Source organism: Solenopsis invicta, chromosome 15 (genome assembly GCF_016802725.1).
Source record: "Solenopsis invicta isolate M01_SB chromosome 15, UNIL_Sinv_3.0, whole genome shotgun sequence".
NCBI lineage: Eukaryota > Metazoa > Arthropoda > Insecta > Hymenoptera > Formicidae > Solenopsis > Solenopsis invicta.
This window is the reverse complement of record NC_052678.1, coordinates 159554-182500: the sequence shown is the minus strand read 5'-3', so window position 1 is coordinate 182500 and position 22947 is coordinate 159554. Positions and strand designations below refer to the sequence as shown.

Genomic DNA, 22947 nt, shown 5'->3' with positions numbered 1-22947 from the left:
TGCAAAAAATTGCTACTAGGGTATGTAGCAAATATCTTGAAAGACTTGTTGCTAAATTTACAGTAGATACATTCAAGTTTCTTGCAAGAATCTGCCAACAGACATATGCGCAAGTTTCTTGCAAGAATCTGACTGCAGAATCTTTCAAAAGAATTGAACAGAATGAGGAAGCAGATCATAACGTCCTGTTGGCAGAATCTTTCAAGAATCTGCTGCAAGATTTACAGCAATCTTGCAGAAAATTGCTACTAGGGTATATATATATATATATATATATATATATATATATATATACATATATATATTTATTCACAAAAATGTTTAATATGTATCTATATTCACAAAAAAATAAAAACATTAGACATGTATATGATTTTATATCATTTTACTTCCTTTATAACATCTCTCCCAGCAAACACAGTTACATAACAGCAATGTTAATAAAATAAAATCGAAAGTAACACGCAATATAACATGCGCGTTACATGTAATGTCCATGTTAGTTGTAATTTCCCACTCATAAGAAAAATAACAGTTACATAACAGTTGTATCATATTTGTTATACAGCCTTGCCGAAAATGTACGATTAAAACCGATAAAAAAAAAAGTAATCCGAATCGATCGGGATTTCTGCACCGAAAATATAGTATTAAAACCGATTGAAAATAAAAACCTAATCGAAACTCAGATAGATTTATTAAAACAGAATACATTAATGTAAATGTAATAAATGCTTAATTTACAAAAAACATTTCTTGTATCTTTTTGGTTAAAAAGGATTATAAAAAAAGATTAAATTTGAATTAAACATTTCATTTAAGTACAAAATTAAATAACAATACAAATTGTTATTTACACATAAAAATATAAAATTTTATATGGAACAGCGTTCCACACATACACATCATGTTTGAAAAAAGTGAGAGCGAGTATTCGTCTCGAGGTTAATAAGCAGCTCCTAAAAGTCTCACTGAAGTATGAGCTGGGGAGTCAGCCGCCGTGACGCCTAGATATAACGCATGTGGCCGCACTCGACTCACGAGAAAATCTCCCACGGCGTGGCCACCTAGTGGTGGCGTCAGAACTCACTTGTTAAATCCATTTTAATTCAAAATTACAGAATTTTATAAATTATAATTAAATCAAATTTTAATGCAATGTGACATGTTGAGACGCTAACAATTCTTATGTACCATTTTTAAATAGATATTTTGATGACAATACTATAAATCACGTTAACAAATTTGTAAAATTGTCCGAAAGCTATGTTTTTCTTTGGCAATTAATAATTCTTGACAACCGTCAAGAAAAAAATAGTTTCCGAACAATTTTACAAATTAGTAAAAATGATGTACAATGTTATTTTATCAAAATAGCTTTTTATTTAAAAAATAGCACACAAGAATTTTTAGCATTCATTTCTGGCCTTTCAGCATATCATTTCTCGCTACTAATGTCAGGATTTTGAAACGTGGTCGCTGAGAGTATTTAGGAGTCTTAATGCAAATGAATTAAAATTTTAAAAAATTTATATATTATTCATTACACTTGAATAATTCACGAAAGCGATATTAAAATCAATTACGATTCGTATATAATTAAAACCGATTACCTTTTAATCCGCTCGTGGATTGAATCGATTAAAACAGATTAAAATCAATTAAAAAGGATTCCGTTTTAATCGGTTTTAATCGCACATTTTTGGCAGGGAGGAGTCGTATTAATAATTCAGTTTTATAACAGTTATATTATTAATATAAAATGTTTGTTATATAAACCTAATAAACGGCAGTTATATGACTGTTATAAGTTATTGTGTTGTAATATCAACAATTCAATTTTACATAACTACAATATTACTAGAATGTAAAAATTCGTTATATAACGTGACACACACAAGTTATATAACTATTATTTACTGTGTTTGCTGGGCTATTTCAGCAGATCTGAATTCAGCAAATAATTATATCTGGTCAGATCTTTAAGATCTGGTCAGATAGAGACAAATTGCATATCTGGCCAGATCTGATAAACCAGATATAATCATATCTCAACAGATCTGAATTCAACAATATAATTATATCTAGTCATATCTGATTATATCTGGCCAGATCTTTCAGATCTGATCAGATAGAGATAAATTGCATATCTGGCCAGATCTGATAAACCAGATATAATTATATCTCGGCAGATATAGTCCTTTTTTCCCGGGTATCCAACAACGGTAAACCAAAATAATCTCCTAGTTGTAAAAGGTATCGGACGTCCCTCGGGATATCAATACCGCTCTGATTGTTATGCCTGGTGTCCAGAGGAGTCTCAGGACTCGTTTATTATGTTAAGACGTTGAAAGAAGATGTATGTACATCGCGGTTTCGCACAATTGCTACTTGTTTGGTAACTTGTTTTTATTTTTGAACTTTATTTGTTTATTTCGATAAGTTCATATCTTAATTAGTGCAATTATTTTGTTGTTTTATAGACTTTTAAATCTGTACTGAGGAAGACCATTAAAGGTAGAAACGTTTGCTTGACATTGGATTTATTTATTTGCGTTTGATATCCTGCGTGGCTCTTGAGTTCATTCTTTTCTATTTTTAATTTAATATATTATATTATATATTTTTATGAATTTGTATCAAAAAAGTACAAATATTTTTGAATTAACAATTTTATTTAAAATATAATGAATTTGTATGAAATTTTAATAAAGAAAACGTAGACGTTTTTTTGGAAAATGAACATAAAATTTACAAGATGTTATCATTTTATTAATATTTATTTATCAGGAATTATGTGTCTATGTGAACTTAATTGATAAATTATATTTTTACGACAATTATATGTAAAAACATTATCAAATGTACACCCAGCGTGTTTGATTCTGTCCCTGGGGAAATTTTCCAAACTGAGTAGTCACCACTTTCTTTATACTCGCAGTTTATGATTGTTGTAACGACTAGCTCATTGGTCGTCACATTAATCATGAACTGCAAGTATGTAGAAAAATAGTGACTTCACAGTTTCGAAAATTTTCCCAGGGACAGAATCAAACACGTTGGGTGTATGTAAAAAACACCTTCAATTGATGCTATTTCAATTATTTTTATAATTATGAATTATCAGCTGATACCGTCGATCCGATCGTTACCGCCACGCATGCAGTATTTATTGGAAAGGGTCATAAAGCTCCAGCGGCGGTAGTAGGTCTGCAATTTCAACATCAATCTTTGGCAACTCACTTCGTAAACATCACTTCGACAGTAAGTACACACAGAAAAGTATCAATTCTATTGTTAAAAAAAACAATTACTTAATTTATTTTTTTCTTTTATGTAATAATTGTCTTTAATAAAGAATATTTTTTTGATATAATAGTTTCAAAATATAATCATCATAAATTTTAGAAAAATGCATTATTACGTACTTAGAAAACAATTTATACTCTTTCGAAGAATGTTATAAAGTTTTATCAAAAAGAGAAATTAGAATAATAATCAAATCAAATTCTTATTTTAACTTAATATTTTTTAAATATTAAATTAGAAATTCAGAATATATTTTGAAATTTGATTTTGCAAAACTTAAATATGCGTGGATATTAACTCATGAAATAAAGATTCTTTCAAACAATCAATATTTACTGAATTTAAGTAATTTACAATAAAGTGGGGTAAGTTGGACCTATTTGCAGTTTTTGTTTTTTATAAAGCGTAAATAAAGTCCGATCGTAAAATTGAAGGTGCCGTTGAAAAATAATTTAATTCCCATTATTTTTGCTTGAAACCATTTTGATGTATTTTTCTCCTCTGTATAATGGAAAATGTAAAAACGCTTTTTTCAGTCTGATTTGGAACAAGTGGTTCAAATCGGACTATCCCAAATTAAATCAATCACTTCTATTTTTATCAACATTTTGACTGAAGTGTAAAGGATTTTAATGTATTTTTTTTAGTATTGAGTAAAAACGAGCAATTTGACAGTTAAAAATAAAAATTTTATTAGAAAGAAAAAAATTAGTGACAGTTTATATAATTAGACGTTTCTTGGTCATGTTATCGTTATTATATAATTAGAGTTGAAATCAATAAAACTCAATTATTCCGAGTCTGATGACTCATAATATTTTATTAATATACAAATTTAATATTAATTTAACGTTTCTAGGGCCAAATTTAGTCGGCTGATTACCAGTGCTACGATCAGATTACAATTCTGATGTAATAAGTCCGATTTGGGCACAAGCTTAACTTTGGAACAAATTCGAGTCGAACTTTGGATCAAATTTTACAATAATCCGCAAAAGTAATCATAAAACGATTGATATTTTTTAATTTTACACTTTTTAATTATCTTGAATCAATTACCTTTTCAAATTTTAGTATCTTTTGATTAATGACTCATAAGGATTCTTTTTTTTTATTTTCTCACAATAGCTGAAAATACATATTTGCGTCTATTCTATGAATGTTATGACAGAGAACTGTCAAACTGCTGTCACTTGTTCGGTGTCTTGTAATGACTTTACATTATAAATGGCATGTAAATCTACTTAACCGTATTCATTTAAATTTAAAAAAGTCTTATTTGAAACACGGTCCGATTTAGTCCACTCTCCCCTATGTATCTTTTGTGTATAGGCGCATATTTTCTTAGAAATCTTCTTCTAGATTCTTCTAATTTTATTATTGCATGCAAAATATGACGAGCAGTTTGTTTTCTTTTTTTTCAGTGTACTGGTATGACGGGATGTAAAAAGAATTGCGCGTCGGAGGAACTCGATTGTTATATTCTGGATAACAATGGATTTATTATCATAAGTGAACGCCACGAGCATACCGGAAAATTCTTTGGTGAAATAGATGGTACTATAATGGATTCTTTGTGGCAAGATAGGATATATAGGTAAAATTGTTATATGAAATATGTTATATTTATATGTATAGTATCGTAAAAAACGAATTTTAAATGTACGTGCATGTTCAAAATCAGGGCATAAAATGTTTTAAGGATGTTTTAGTTGTACAATACAAGCTAAGAGTTATCAAAATTTTTAAATTAAAGGCTTCTTAAGTTTCTTCTTCATCTGATGGTGCTACAAACCCAATAATCCTTAGCCTGATCCAACTTCTTCTTCTACTCTTGCCTACTCTTCAAAAACGTAACTCTATCGTACGTATGTCCTCGAGCACTCTATCCTTATACTTTTTGGTCTGCCTCTTAGTCTTGCTATGAAAGATGTATCAAGAGTTCTATATACCTTTTCCTTCATTCTATTTAAGAGACCAAATTACTCAAGCTTTTGTAATTTGATATAAGATGAGAAAAGAAATCGTTATATAAACTGTAGAGTTTTCTGTTCCACTTTATACTCTATTCTCCATTCTTATTAATCGGTTAGTAAATTTTCCTTAAGCTTTTTCTTTCAAAAATATCTAATCTGTTGCAATTAGTTTTAGTCCAAGTTTCTCTGTCATACGGTATTACAGATTTAATTAATGTTTTATGTAATCATATTTTGGAAATATTTGATATTACCTTCTCAATAGATCACTCAACTGATCGTATAAGATCTCAGTCCTGGTGTGATTCTGCATTATCTCTCTTGTTACGTCATTTGTACTATTTGTAACAAACCGCCTTCTCGCCATCCTCCGCGGACCGGTCACCGTCCACAAGCGCCCAGCCGAACATCCGCCGGGCGTAGAAAAAGCGCTACGCTCCCATAATATAATTCAAACGCGCCTATGCAAGCGACAAGGCCTCCGCGCGTCGGGTATCTCGCTGCGCACGCGCACCGATTCGAACCGGCACGCGCTATCAGCGTACTCGCTCGCCTCCATTCGCTCTCCGAGCGACCCATCTCAAGCGGCGGGGATGCTCACACCGAAACAAACCGAACTACCATCGAACATTTCCGACGTCTCGAGATTCGGGTATAAAACAGCCAGAGCAGCGAGCTGCGTTTCTTCTCCGCCGACTAGTCTCTGAGGAAGTCTACTCAGGTAGTCTTGGGGTCAAGCGTCTTGACCTCTGCTGAGCGTTCTCGTTGACTACCGCTCTCGCACCCGTCTCTCCTCGCCGAAAATGGGTTTAAGTGTACTTGGGCTCTGGCAAGAGTTCTTGCTCGACCGGCATCTGAACACCGATCCGATCCCGTTGCAGTGATTAAAGACAAACGGGATAAAGCTTCTTTGCTTCCGCCAAGCGTACTTGGCATAGTCACTGCATCCCATCTGATAGAAAGCTCGCGCCGGAAAAGCGTACGATTTAAAGGGACAAACAGCTGTGCGTTCCTCGCGCCCCGCGTCCGCACCGGCGACCGTGAAATCCAGCGCGACCCAATTCCACATAAACATGTAGAAAAAGCGGACCACCTATCGAGCCGCACAAAAACCTGCGCCGAAGATCCGCGTCGCGCCGTTGGAAAGTACACGCACCGGCTGCGCGAATATCGGCAACCGCGCTGTCCGGGATCGACGCACCAGAACAGATGCATAATTGTAATCCGCCAATCCGGCACACGAATAAACCGTGCATTTACCACGTGCTGAACGTCACCAGTAAATTCTATGGCCGACGACGTGAATTTACCGATGCCTCACATTATGTTGTGTATATATTTAACCCTTAAACACACCGATCCTGTAAAATACGGAAACACATTTTTGGGTCTGGGAGACTTTTTCAACTTTGAGAAGCTATAACTTTGATTACAATCAATATTTTTTTACAATTTTTTTTTAAAACAAAAGTTCAAAATTTCAAGAGTGTGACTGCACAATCGGCATTGCCAATAAATAATTTATTGTGAAGTTATAAAAGCAAAACCATTAAGCAAAAATGAGAAATTGTTTAAAAATCCACTTTTCCTTCAAAAAATCATATCTTCGCAACAAAAAACGTTTAAAGACTTTCAAATATGGCGTTTTAAAACTAAAGAGTCACACTTTCAAAATAAAATTTGGCAAAGTCATTCCTCTTAAAAAGTATAATTATGTAACATGGAGAATATGAGGTATTTTTGGGCATCTAAAAATTCACTTTTTAAAAAACAATCATATCTTTGCAACAAAAAACTTTGAAAAATTTTACAATACAGCGTTTTAAAGCTAAAGATTTGTACTTTCAAAAAAAATTATATCATTGTCATTTCTACTAAAAAAAATACTTATGTAACAAGGCGAATGAGATATTTTTGATTAAATCGTGTTTAAAATTAAAAATTGATGTGTTTCATGATATATTTCGGAAAAATTCCCTTTTCTACAGCATTTTATAGTATTCTAACTTTAGACAAAGTATATGCGAGTAACATCCGCAAACCGACCTGTTCAAACGTATTTTGTCCAGCTTTTTTATGTAAAATACTCACAAAAAAATTTCACTTACACACTATATGGGTCGCATTGATCCTAACAAAACTTTGCTGCCGTACCGTTCAAATTCTAGTTGACCAAAAAAGTTGATTAACCATATCAATCAGAAAAGATTTCAAACTTTTTTTACGTCTTGGTCCGAACTTCCTATCTCCGTCTTCACATAGCAAGCGTTCAAAACTTCATATGGGGTCTCTCAGACCCACTTATGTGTTTAAGGGTTAATATTTCTTTGCGAACTACCTTGATTACTTCCGAACTGTCATCTTTTTTTGCAACGCCTTGTGTGTACATGTATATCTAAACTTATCTTTCAATAAACGTGTATATATTTTCCAAATCAAACTACCGTCTAATTTTCTCGTGACCCGGATCGTGCTCTGGAATTTCCGATGAGCTACGTCCGTGCGCGATTTCTACATAAGAAAAACGGGTTGTTACATGTTTTTTGACTGTATAACTAATTGCTAGTTGACTTTTTACACTGTCGCCAACATAGAGGGTTTTCCTACAAGTTACGCAGAGGCCACAGTGTAACACTGTGTTTAACACGGAGTGTTTCAACAGTGACACAGTGTTACACTGCTTGGCACGACAAAAAGCTAAGTTTTAGCGTGTAATGCACATCAGTACTACCAACATTTGAAAAAAATTGAAATGAACCATGTCTGATAGATCCATGAAACTAACCAAAAATAAAAATGTATTGTATTACGGCGATAAAATTAGTGCATCGCGTATTATCACGGCCAGTAGAAGGATACTTGTATTAAATTACTGAAATCTAGTGCAAAAACTGTCAACTTTGAAAGATTAGTCTATCCTGGCAGATAAATCTATTATAGATGCGCTAAATACTTGTCAAAATAAGAATGAAAGATTATAATGCACTCTTATGTTACACTATGCAACTAAACTGTGTTCCAACAAGTACTTTACACGATATGACACAATGTAACACAGTATGTCTTAGCTGGAAAAACCATAATAACGCCTTATTAGCTAAGTGGTGAATTCCGGTACTTCATATGACACATATATACCCATACAGCACAGAGAGATTGCAGGAACATTGCAGAATGATTTAATTGAAACATTGTAATATTGCATTTTGATTGCGAAACATTGCTGCAACATTGCTGGAAGATTGCAGCAACATTAAGATGTCCGCTTTTTGAAATATTGCATTGAAACATTCCATTTTTCCAAAATATTTACATAAATATTATTACATCACATAATTTCAATGAATAAAATAATATTTGTGTAACATTTAAAAAAATATTTTTCTCAAAAAAAATCTCGGGAATATTTTTTCGGAAATTTTCAAGCGGTCACCCATCCAAGTCGCAACTCTGGTGAACGTTGCTTGACCTCCGTGATCGCTGCGAATTGATCCCTCATGATGACCTGTGAACACTTTATGCTGATATGTATATATAACTGGTAGATCAGGTCAATATACGTCATCGAAAAAATGAAATATGTATAATTAAAGCACAGTATTTATATAAACATATATAAAATTATAGTTTTTTTTACTAATTTTGCAAATGCAGAATAGCATTTAGAATAACTTTTTTATTTAAGTGTGAAAAACAGGCCAATGACGAGCAGTAATTTTAGTTGTTAAAAATTAAATTACATATATTTTCTAAATTAACATTCGAAATAAATAACGCGGGACTAGTTTCTGCCTTACTAAGGCCTTCTTCAGCCGTTATATACAACATATACTGATGTTGACAAGTTAATTACATATTAATTCAAATATTACATAAGTTAACTAAATGTTCTAAATTTCGGAGTTAAAGTTTATACATAAAATCGCATTTCACATCCTGTGTTGTTATCTTGTGTTATTATTGCGTATTTGGTTCCATTATTTGTGGAGATCTTTATTGTATCTAGCTGTTATCATGTAAGTGTGTCTATATCGAATTTGTACAATTTTTCTTAGTATATATTGTTACTTTTGATTGTTATTCTAATTAAAGACGAGTTACATACCAATTTGAGATTTTGGCGAAATTGACGTACCAATAGATGACAACAATAATGTTATATATAAAATTAACTGCAAAGATTGTGATGCAACTTACGTAGGCCAAACCAAAAGGAAACTAAGAACGAGAGTGAACAAACACAGAAAGAACATCAATAGGGATGCATCGGAATACTCAGTAATTACAGAACATAGAATAAAATACAATCATAGTTTTGATTGGGACAATCCGGAAATTTTAGATTATGAACAAAATTATTACAAAAGATTAATCTCTGAAATGATTCACATAAAAGCTCAAAAGAACAGCATCAATTTGAACTGTGATGCTGAGTATCTCGATGTATCTTATTTTGATTTATTAGACAGAATCGAAAACAGTAACTTTTGAGATACATGATGAATAAATGATGTTATGATCAACACCGATACGACCTTGCAAAAAATTGTTAGCGGAGTCTCGAAGTTCAGTCGATTACGATCTGTCGACAAGCACGCTTGTGTCTTTTCTCTCGCCAGGAAAATGTACGTCAATTTCGCCAAAATCTCAAATTGGTATGTAACTCGTCTTTAATTAAAATAACAATCAAAAGTAACAATATACACTAAGAAAAATTGTACAAATTCGATATAGACACACTTACATGATGACAGCTAGATACAATAAATAAAGATCTCCACGAATAATGGAACCAAATACGCAGTAATAACACAAGATAACAACACAGGATGTGAAATGCGGTTTTATGTATAAACTTTGACTCCTGAATTTAGAACATTTAGTTACCTTATGTAATATTTGATGAATTAATATGTAATTAACTTGTCAACATCAGTATATGTTGTATATAGCGGCTGAAGAATGCCTTAGTAAGGCAGAAACTAGTCCCGCGTTATTTATTTCGAATGTTAATTGAGAAAATATATGTAATTTAATTTTTAACAACTAAAATTACTGCTCGTCATTGGCCTGTTTTTCACACTTAAGTTTATGAATACACGAGCAACACATAGCCCAGCAAACACAGTTACATAACAGCAATGTTAATAAAATAAAATCGAAAGTAACACGCAATATAACATGCGCGTTACATGTAATGTCCATATTAGTTGTAATTTCCCACTCATAAGAAAAATAATAGTTACATAACAGTTGTATCATATTTGTTATACAGCCCTGCCGAAAATGTACGATTAAAACCGATGAAAAAAAAAGTAATCCGAATCGATCGGGATTTCTGCACCGAAAATATAATATTAAAACCGATTGAAAATAAAAACCCAATCAAAACCCAGATAGATTTATTAAAACAGAATACATTAATGTAAATGTAATAAATGTTTAATTTACAAAAAACATTTCTTGTACCTTTTTCGTTAACAAGGATTAAAAAAAGATTAAATTTGAATTAAACATTTCATTTAAGTACAAAATTAAATAACAATACAAATTACACATAAAAATATAAAATTTTATATGGAACAGCGTTTCACACATACACATCATGTTTGAAAAAAGTGAGAGCGAGTATTCGTCTCGAGGTTATAATAAGCAGCTCCTAAAAGTCTCACTAAAGCATGAGTTGGCGAGTCGGCCGCCGTGACGCCTAGATATAACGCATGTGGCCGCACTCGACTCACGAGAAAATCTCCCACGGCGTGGCCACCTAGTGGTGGCGTCAGAACTCACTTGTTAAATCCATTTAATTCAAAATTACAGAATTTTATAAATTATAATTAAATCAAATTTTAATGCAATGTGACATGTTGAGACGCTAACAATTCTTATGTACCATTTTTAAATAGATATTTTGATGACAATACTATAAATCACGTTAACAAATTTGTAAAATTGTCCGAAAGCTATGTTTTTCTTTGGCAATTAATAATTCTTGACAACCGTCAAGAAAAAAATAGTTTCCGAACAATTTTACAAATTAGTAAAAATGATGTACAATGTTATTTTATCAAAATAGCTTTTTATTTAAAAAATAGCACACAAGAATTTTTAGCATTCATTTCTGGCCTTTCAGCATATCATTTCTCGCTACTAATGTCAGGATTTTGAAACGTGGTCGCTGAGAGTATTTAGGAGTCTTAATGCAAATGAATTAAAATTTTAAAAAATTTATATATTATGCATTACACTTAAATAATTCGATATTATTTATACGATATTATTTATTCGATACGAAAGCGATATTAAGTCAATTACGATTCGTATATAATTAAAACCGATTACTTTTTAATCCGCTCGTGGATTGAATCGATTAAAACAGATTAAAATCAATTAAAAAGAATCGCACATTTTTGGCAGGGAGGAGTCGTATTAATAATTCAGTTTTATAATAGTTATATTATTAAAATGAAATGTTTGTTATACAAACCTGATAAACGGCAGTTATATGACTGTTATAAGTTATTGTGTTGTAATATCAACAATTCAATTTTACATAACTACAATATTGCTAGAATGTAAAAATTTGTTATATAACGTGACGCACACAAGTTATATAACTATTATTTACTGTGTTTGCTGGGAGTATACAATTTTTTTATTATTTGTTTAAATAAGAATGTAATTAGAAAGTATATATCAATATAATACAATAATTAAATTAAATATGAAAATATTTTTATTAAAAGACAATTAAAAAATATTGTTCGTTTATTAGGCTTATTAGGCGTAGATCGAGGTTTCTTCATATATGGACCTATTTTGTCTATTGATATAAATATTTATGTTTCTTAACAATACCTACTATGATGCATACAGCACCACGGGACCGCATGCCTTTTTCTAGACGTATTAAAGTCAACATTTGAAGGTCGTCTGCAGACGTCTATGCAAAGTCGATTTGCAGTCAACTTTGAAAGCCTGACTTGGATGAGTCGACTTACAGTCGATATATGGACGGTTGTAACGTTAGGAATGTAAAGATTCAGCGGAAAATTTAGTAACGTCGCCCGACGTTAGTTTGCTAAATGCGGATGAATAATTATGGATGAGTTAAATTAATATATTATTATACGCGAATATTCTGCTTTGGTTCTTTATTGCCATTACTTTATTAAAAAATTATGATATTGCAATGTTTCCGGAATATTACTGGCATATGCCATGCGATGTTGCAGGCATATTGTTAATTTATGTTTCTGCAATATCTCTGTAATATTGCATTGCAATCTGCAACATTGCAACGTTGCTGCAATGTTGCTGGATTTTTTTGTGCTGTATGGGTATTATTAAATCGAATAATTATATACGTTAATATCTATGTACATAATAATATACATATAACAAACATAACATAATATAGGTTTGCTATTGTACGTGAGCTTACAATGTGTTTTATTTCACTATTGTGTATTAAGTTTTTACACATGCACATTTTATTTATATATTACAAGTGATTATCAACTTTACTAAACGTGATAAAACAGCGCAACGTATGTCATATTCCAATTTTCTTTTCCTTCCTATTTCTCATCGAAATGCGACTTCCTGTTTCAATTTTTTTACTATATAGTTAACGGAAGTACGCGTGATGTTGGTGACAGAACAAAGCATTGAGAATAAAAAAAGTGGGGATAATGGAGAGATTGCCAGTTTATAATTATATACATATATGTATATATATTAGTTTTTTTTGCAAGAAAAAATCTATTTTTATCGGACTGCTCTGGGTCCTATCAAAACTTAAAGACGGTGCAGAGCTCGACAGGGGACTGAAGTCTCCCAGAACAAATCAAAGATCCTAAAGAGGAGTCCATCCCTGTACTATAGAAACTCGTATCGTGATGCTGGAAAGCATTATGTCAGGGTCGATCATAGTTATACAGGATGTCCCAAAATGATCACTTATACTTTCGTGGGTTTATAGAGCAAGTCATACTGAGAAGAAAAGTTTTTTACCATTTTTCATTATTCGCAATAGTTATCGAAATAAAATCTAGTTAAGTTTGTTAAATAAGCGCGCATTTTCCCTATTTACCGCACGCGGAGACCGCCCGTCCGTTGCCCAACTATAAGCAGCTGCGACAGGCGCCGCGGTGAGAAGGGAGAAGTAGCAATGACTGCCTTACCTGCCTCACGACGTCGCCTGCCGCGGCTGTCTATAGTTTGGCAGTTGTGCGGTAGGTAGTCTATAGTTGTGCGGTAAGTAGGAAAAATACGCGCTTATTTGACAAACTTAACTAATTTTTATTTTGATAACTATTGCGAATAATGAAAAATGGTAAAGGACTTTTCTTCTCAGTATGACCTGCTCTATTAACCCACGAGAGCATAAGTGATTTTTTGGGATACCCTGTATAGTCAAAGTATTTTTATATATTTCAAAATAAGAGAAGAAAGACACCATTTCAAATTGTCTAGCCTGTATCGTTACAGGCTTTTGTGGTTGTCTAGTCTTTGCAATTATTATAACTTTGAATTTTTTTTGCATTTGTTTCCAGTTTCACTTGTTTGTTGCTCCTTTTCAATGAAGGCATTTATATTACTAGTATGTCATATTAAGCTTAGACTATTTAATAATATAAGTCTGTAACATGTTATAATTTTCTTTACGTTCTAGTAAACAAAAATTGTTTCTTACGTAATTTTGTTACTAAATCCGAATCCGGTCGTAGAATTAGTCTATCACTTCAGGTTATCTAGATAAATAGTCCAAAAGCACCTAGATAGTCAAATGAGTGCAAGTTGTTGGCAACTTGCCACAAATATTGCTTATAATAAATTATCAGCAAAGCAACAGAAGGAGATATTTTTTTTTTAATACGATCTTGTCAATAACAGTTTTCAAAATACAATAACGGTAAGTTTCCAATAACTTATCGGTAATATTCTTATGAGTGAGAATCGTTGCTCACATATTGCTGCCAAATTGTCGTAAACATTGATTTTAATAATTGTTCCACGATTACTCGACAATAAATAAAACTTAGTACACTGATACTGACAAAAAAATTTGTATTGTGTTAAATTAAAAACAACAATTAATAACAATTGACGAGTAATTTAATCTCTGCAGTTATTTGGTTTAGATTGAGCTGTTACGTTTAGCTGAGTAGCAATTTTCTAACAACGAAATTTTTTTCTGCCAATTTCACAAAGAGCATCTTAAAATACTACTTTTTATCTTTAAAATTAATTTTGATTTGTACCCGATCACCTTTTTTATGTATAATTAAGGCTTTGGTTCATTATCAAGGGATATTTGCCTACATCCAAATTTCAGTTATTAAATCATGGATTCTTATAATTAATGCTTCTTTGTTATATTTAATTAACTCTGCCGATATTCTATCCACACCTACTGCTTTGTGATTTTTCACTATTTTTCTTGTCTCATTCAACGTTTGCATTGCAGTTTGCTCCATGTTTGGAAATTTCATCTCCACAGCTTGTTGTTGAGTGGGATTTGGCCTATTTTGTTTTGTTAAGCAAGTCATCAAAATGTTATATCCACTGTTTGACAGTTCCGTTATCGAACATTAGCAGCTCCCCATCTATGCCTCTCAAACACATGGTATCGCTCCAAGAAATTCCTTTTCAAATCATCTAACATTTTATAAAATGTTCTATTGTCTATTTATAAAATGTTCTTTTTTTTCTTTTTGCTTCTTCCATTTAATTTCATGCTTCAATGTCTTTCTCTTCTTCCGTCGGAATAGTTGCTTTATTTCTTTTCTCATTCTTTTATATTTTTTTATACTTCTTTTGTTTACCATTCTTTTTTCCTCAACTGCTTTGGCGTATTCTTCATTAAACCAACTGTCTCTGCTCTTTCTTCCTATATTGCTCTTTCGACGCTGTAACGGATGTCTCAATGCTCCATTTCAACCCAAGCCATTTATCCTCTATTGTGTTGATGTTCTTCTCTTTATTTAATGTGCGTTTCAACCAATTTTTATACTCCCCTTTTATCTTTGCATTATTTATGGTTGTTAGATTACTTCCTTGGGATCGTCTTTCTTTTCTTTTCTTTTCTTTTATTTAACCTTTATTACTACAGAATAGTGAAGATTAACAGTAAACAATGATCCGAATTAACATTCAGTTCTCTAACATCATGTACGGAGTGAGTATGGCGTGCATCAACCAAGATATGATCAATTTGATTTTTGCAGTCTTTTCATCTGACGATTTTCAAAATGGCGGATTCAATTTCGCAGACTAAAATATTAAATTTTGTTGTATTTGCATGTAAGTTGGTTTATATAAATTTTGAGGTAATGACAAATCTGAAATAAAAATTTCTAAAAAAAAGTCTAACACGAAAGAAACTTTCAAAGCCCTCCTCCCTTTAAAGTGTTTTGTAACTTCAACCGTAAATTTTTTAAAATTGTTATGTGACAGAACAATTTGATAAACGGAATTATATTTGTGGAATCTATAAATATTTCGTAGTTGAGCTGTAAGGTTTTGAGCATTGAGACTTTTACATGACGTTTCAGAAAAGTGACCGTCATTGATTATCAAGGGACTTGTAGCCCTCAAGAATCTCATCAATCGTCAGCGCCGCGGAGTCTGTCCGATTCTATCATAACAACGGCGGCAGCGTTCGGCAATTTTCTCTGGACTTTGACCTTGAGTTTTAATATTTGGGACTTTTGGCGATCGACATTGGTATTTGCCAACGACGTAATAGATGGTAATATTTAAAAAATGGTTTTATACTCCCACAATAAACAAAATAGCGAATCATATGAATAAAAATGTAATATTTGTCTTGAAATAAGTATAAGAGAAAAATATATGGGAATACGCAAGAATTCTATATTATTCGTGCAATTTACAGAGTGTTGATAGACGTGTGCAATCCGATTATAACATTTTTTAATAAATATTAATATTTTTTATTTCATTGGATAAATAAACGTATATTTTTATATTATTTAATAAAGTGTATTCAGTTAAAGAGGGAAAAATTTTAATTTCTAATGACAATCTGCACACAACGCATTCTTCTGGTCATAACGTTATGTGAAAGCAAAACTATTCTTTTTAGCTGCACTTCTTGCAAATTGATATTGATTTTTTTAGCACATAATTATAATATTGTGATCAAAACTGTATGATATAAGACTAAAGTGCTCTCTCATAACTTAATCAGGTTATATTTGAGCAGGGCGTAGAATTAAAGTGCATTCCTTCCCGGAATGTACAGTGGGTCAATAAAAGGTTGCTACATATTTTTTTGTTTGAAACGTAAAAAAATTTAGATAATTTTGAACCACCATCTGTAGATGCATATAATGAATGATTAGGATAGCTGTCAAAGTAAAACGAAGAAATGTATTTCGCAGATCATTGCAGCAACCTTAGCAAATTAGGCAAAAGCATATAACGTATGACAAAACCATTTGTGCGCTTAATCATATAACAGTTATTTTAAAATAATATTTTTTGTTATATTTTGATTTTATAGCGATGCAAAAAATAATTATTTTTTACATTTGTGTATAACCATTTAATAAACATTTTTTTTAAATTTATGTAATAATCGAATTTACGAAATATTGATGTAAAAATGGCGTTCATCTTGTGATAAAAATTTTTCTTAGAACTTTTGCATAATATTTCAGAATTTTATATAAATTTTAGAATTTTTTACAACTTTTATATAATTTGTAACTTTTTATAATTAGAATATTATAGTTGCAACAAATAACAAAATATAGTTGACGTCAATCTGGTGTAACAACTATAATCAATTCTGTTGGCAAACTTGACATATGCCTATATCCAGACAACATAAAATCTAAAATCGAATCATAAAATGTCTTTAAGACTACTTTGAAAATGTATCTTAAAGACGTCTTATGATCCAAATTTAGATTTTGTACTGTTTGGGTTTATTTTGTTTATAAGATTAAAGTTTTATCATAAAATACGCATTTATCTTTTGTAGATGATTTGGTGTTCACTGATGACGAGGAGACGCATGATTTCGACTCACTGACACCTGCTGATTCGATGGATGATGTGACATCAGATGAAAATAATGTGTACATGAGATTTCCGGTGGTTGCACCAGCGACACCGGCTTCGCCACCAACTACGCGGGCCACCTCCTCTCATTATCCGAGAAAATTGCGTGCCTGTGAGAAGAAAACGGATTTGTATATTTTGCAGCCTGAACGACTCAACACGAGCAATCCTTTGAAGGGAAAGCTCACTAATTGCCACGTGAGCGGATGCGAGAGGTAATTTACGATGATTGAACACGGAGAGAATTTTCTTTTATAATTTACTCTTAAAATTAATGTATGACAATAATGTACGAACATCAAAGAATTTCACACAATAGTAAAATTTTAATGATAAAATTTTATTAAATTTTATTAAAGGGCTTAGCCGAATAAGTATGGTGAAAATGCTTCCACGGCTTTCCGAATTAACCTTTTTTTTTTAAGATAATTTATATGAAAAGATAACTTATATGAAAAGATACTTATATATCAAATTTTAGATTTCTATATGAAGACGTGACCAAAAAATAAAGCAAAAAAATGATTTTTTAATATTTTTTTATGATTTTCACAATTTTTACTTATTGTTAGTAACAAATCAGACAAAATTTTGAAAAAATTCTGAAAAATTAATTACACTTACAATTAGACATTAATACAAATATTTTTTACATTTTTTTTCGATGCGCATTTCGATTATAAAAAAATGAAAATAACTTTTAAACATTTTTCCACCCTGATTTCGTTGACTTACCATCTTGAAAAAATTACATGTAATCTCTGTTTCTAGCTTTTAAAAAATATATATCTTTTTAGATTTTTTCAAAAGGTGCGTCACAATGAAAAAAATTTAAATAACATTTTTTTGTTAATTTTTTTTTTAATGAGCAGGTAAATTGTTTTTATCAGCTCTTTAATGTTTTATTTGTCTATAAAATTCCACATTGAAATATTTTGCTGATTATAAGTTGAAAGTTAGTGATAGCTAAATTATTTTTCAATTTTTATAATTTCATAACATAAGCATTTTTTTTATATTTATGAAATAGAAACTTTATGTTATGGAATTATAAAAATTGAAAAATAGTTTCAGTATCACTAATTTTGAACTTATGATCAGCAAAATGTTTCAATGTGCAATTTTCTAGACAAATAAAATGTTAATAAACTGATAGAAACGATTTACTTGCTCATGTTGCGAAAAAAATTAACAAAAAAATGTTATTTTAATTTTTTTCATTGTGGCCCATCTTTCGAAAAAATCTGAAAAAAGTATTTTTTGTAGAAGTTAGGAACAGAAATTCACATGTAATTTTTTAAAGGTAGTCTATTAACAAAATCAGGGTAGAAAAATATTTAAAAGTTATTTTAATTTTTTCATAATCAAAATTTGCACCAAAAAAGTGTAAAAAGTATTTTTATTAATGTCTAACAATAAATGTAATATTAAATTAATACACAAGTGTAATATTATTAATGTCTAAGTGTAATTTCATATTTATGAATTAAAAACCTTGTGTTATAAAATATTAAAAATTAAAAAATAATTTAGCTATCACTAAACTTTTAACTTGTGATCAGTAAAACATTTCAGTATGGAATTTTATAAAAAAATAAAACATTCGAAAGCTGATGAAAACAATTTACCTTCATAAACATAAAATGAAAACCTATGTTATGAAATTATAAAAATTAAAAATAATTTAGCTAATTACTAACTTTCAACTTGTGATCAGTAAAACATTTCAATATGGAATTTTATAGACAAATAAAACGTTAAAGAGCTGATACAAACGATTTTTATTGATTTACCTGCTTATTTTTTGAAACAAATTAACGAAATGTTATTTTCATTTTTTTTCATTGTGACGCACCTTTTGAAAAGATCAAAAAAAATTTTTTAGAAGTTGGGAATAGAGATTACATGTAATTTCTTCAAGGTGTAAATTAACAAAATCAGGGTGGAGAAAATTTTTAAACGTTATTTTTATTTTTTTATAATCGAAATTCGCATTAAAAACAAATGTAAAAAATATTTTTATTAATGTCTAAGTGTAATTGAATTTTCAAAATTTTTTCAAAATTTTGTTTGATTTGTTACTAAGAAAATCGTAAAAATGTAAAAAAATCATTTTTTTTGATCTATCTTGGTTACGTCTCCATATAAAAATCTAAAATTTAGTATGTAAGCGTCTTCTCATATACGTTATCTTAGAAAAAAAGATTAATTCGAAAAGTCGGGCATTTTCATCATACTTATTCAGTTAGGCCCTTTATTAAAATTGTACTAAATTTTAGGATTAAAATTAAATTTTATTTTTATTATAATATTAATAAAATTTATTATAATTTTAGACAAATTCAGTAAATTCAGTTTTAAACAAATTTAGTATAATTTTAATAAAATGTAATATAATTTTAATAAATGTAATAAAACGAGCATACAGGTACACATTTTAGGTGGTTTGAAAAGTACGCGGAGATCATTGAATTCAAACGAAACGATTCGATGAAATTTTATGAAAACGTCCACAAATTTATAATGAAACGGTAATAATGGATTTTTGAAATTTGAATGAGATGTTAAGAAATATGAAATGCAAGATATTTTATTGAAATTATTAATAAATTTAAAATTTTATTCAAAATTTATTACAATAGAATATATCCTTACTCTTTGAACAGTATTAATAATTTTTTGTAGAAATTTTATTATTCTTCTTTAATTTTTATTAAAATGTTATTTTTCATCAAATTTAATATAACCCAGATATGCATTTCTGGCACATACAGAGAAATATCTACTACTACAAATTTTCCTTTGGTTGCAATCACGTTGCTATAATGAAGATGCCAATCCCTTCGTATGTACACGGCAATCTTAAGGCAATAAGAAGGAAACTGTTTCTCAAGCAATTAAAGTGCAATAGCGTACAAAACTTATTAATATAAAATTTCCCATAACTTGTTATAAAGTCGCATACACGGCATGCGTTGCTGGTAATATCTTAAACAGAATCGAAAGCCGCTTTCCTCAAAAAAGATGACAACTTAGCAACGCATTTTTATCAAATTGATAACAACATGTGGGAAACTCGCTATCTATTATAGGAAGATAGATCGAGTCGATCATAGTAAGATTTGCGTGCTAAAGTAATGTGTTATATGCTTCTATCTTTTAAATTACTTTCGGATTCAAACATAGTTCTTGAAATTGAAACGTAATTAAATTGAATTCACAATGAATAGGAACATAAAAGTAGGGGAAACCGAGGTTAAACGTTTCATATTTCAGAATTTCGAAGCTACAACTTCTCAGATAATTAATTGTTGTAATTACCTATACAAACGTAATAGAGGAAATTTTTTTCTATATGTTAATACGTAACATGATCCTATTGATCATACGTTTTATTTTATAATAATTAAAATATAAATGTGTAACAACGTGGCCATTTTTCCCCGATACCGGGGTCAGTTGGTTAGTAGAGTCTAGGCTCGGTTTTTCATTATCTAATTAACTGGTGGTTAATGGTGGATGGTTAAATTTTACTTGATGTTTTATCTAATGATGATGCCATAGGTGAAACTTATTGGCTAAAACTTAAATTTAAGTTTAACCATAAGTCAGATAATAAAAAACCAGGCCCTAGTAGCGTGGGACAAGAAGTCTGCGTATAAAATGCACGTAATCTGCACGTATAATAGTCAATGCAACGGCGTGACGCGGAGTAGTACTAAGCTCCACGGCGCACGGTGCCTATCATTAAATATGAGCCAACTGACCCCGACCGCTTATCTGCTTTATTTCAATTATTTTATGAATGAAAATTGCGTTTACTATCCAAAATAGTATATCATACGTTTGCAAAAACTTCACTCTAATTAGTAATACGTTACTTAACTTTATACATTGACGCTAAAAAATATTAATATAAAATTTCGGGAGTTTCAAAAATTTACTTTGCTTCTGTTAAATTGGTTTTTTATTTTTTTTAAATGTAATATTATTTTGATTTTAATGAAACTTAGAAAAAAGTATCTATATTCTATTCAAGGATGTTTTGCAATTTTTTATTTGCTGTTCGTTAGAAATAAATTCCTAAGAAGGACACATAGCCAACAAGCCCCTGGTGTCATATAGCCCTGGTCTTCTCTAACACATTATTTCAACACAAAGATCTTGTTATGACCCACTCGGCTAACCTTATATTTTTGTTGCATACAATTCGCGCTCTCTTTATATAATCATTTTTTATGTTTTATTAAACTTAGAAAATCATCCTTTCAGTGAAATATAATTAAAATTTTGTTGTATATATTTATTGAAATTTCACCAAATTAAATAAAACAACATTTTGTTAAATTTTTTTTATCAAAAGTGACAGTGAATTTATATGTAATCCGTAATGAACACATTTTTCTTTTTTCATATTTGCTTTTTGCCACGCGGCTGCAGACCATTCAGCGTCCAAAAAATCCATCACACCAATTTGATACTGCTGGTAGTTGACACGCTATGCCCGTGCGGCAACAAGCAACTCAGCATCGAACCTATCGAGGCGCTAACCGAACCTGGGGCATGCACAGCAAGGAGGGAGCGTCTGTACAGACGAAGACCACCAAAATGTATAAACTACCACCCCGAAGAGATGGAAATCAAATTCTGCGGTGGCGCTGGTAGTCTCTTTAGCTATTCGTTGAGTTTTACATTTCTCCTATTGGTCGTTACAGTGCGGCTTGCGTGACTCTGTCGGAATTAATTAATCGCATGCGTATTCAACAAGCGTGCAAACACGTAAAACACATACATACACATATACACACGTGTTTATAAATTACCTTTTTAAAATGAATTTAACATTGTCGTTTTTATGGAACAGTTATAAAGAAAAAAAAAGAAGAGGAGGGAAGCAGTATGCTAGGCTCGCGGATTACTACTTGACACAAGGGTGGTAAAATATATGTATATACCTAATACATATATACATATGCATGTATGTATATAGTTTACCACCCTTTGCAACGGATATATAACTGTTATATAACATAATGATACTTAAACATAATGATTTTACATCTACATTGAGAAAAGGAAGTTATTAACTTGATTAAATTTTTCTATTTGACTAAATTTCTTTAGGTCAATTACAATATTTGTGTATAATATTTAAGTACATAAATACTTGAACTAAAAAAATTTAATCAAATAGAAATATTTAGTGAAGTTAATAACTTTTTTCTCACTGTATGTCGTATGACAGTTATGTGCCTGGTTTGGTGTATGTGTGCATATGTGTGTACGTGTATGTGTGTGCGTGCGCGCGCGTGTGTGTGTGTATACACATATATGTATGCATAGTGTATTTAAGTATATACAAAGTATATATTGTTATTTTTTTAAATAAAGTGATAAAAATTTTTCCATTAAAGTTTTGTTTAAAAATCTCCATATAATGACTTAAAATACTTTTTTAATATGTTTAAAAATAATTTTGTCTTTTTAAGTAAAATAATGTATCTATTTTATTATAGTTCTTTTAAAAAAATAGTTTTAATTAAAAAAAATTTTTTTATATCTCTAT

General features: G+C 30.7%; 1 protein-coding gene across 3 annotated transcripts in view; it reads left to right on the top strand.

The window, feature by feature from the left end:
• Positions 1-22365, top strand: part of LOC105201260 (voltage-dependent calcium channel subunit alpha-2/delta-3) — a 221783-nt gene extending 199418 nt beyond the window's left edge. For all 3 annotated transcript variants that reach the window (XM_039457857.1, XM_039457858.1, XM_039457856.1), the window contains 5 exons: positions 3128-3264; positions 4734-4906; positions 15845-16041; positions 17302-17596; positions 21822-22365. In XM_039457857.1, coding sequence (XP_039313791.1) covers positions 3128-3264; positions 4734-4906; positions 15845-16041; positions 17302-17596; positions 21822-22110 — 1091 coding nt within the window. In that variant the 3' untranslated portion in view covers positions 22111-22365. The remainder of the gene's footprint in view (positions 1-3127; positions 3265-4733; positions 4907-15844; positions 16042-17301; positions 17597-21821) is intronic.
• The last annotated feature ends 582 nt before the right edge of the window (positions 22366-22947 follow it).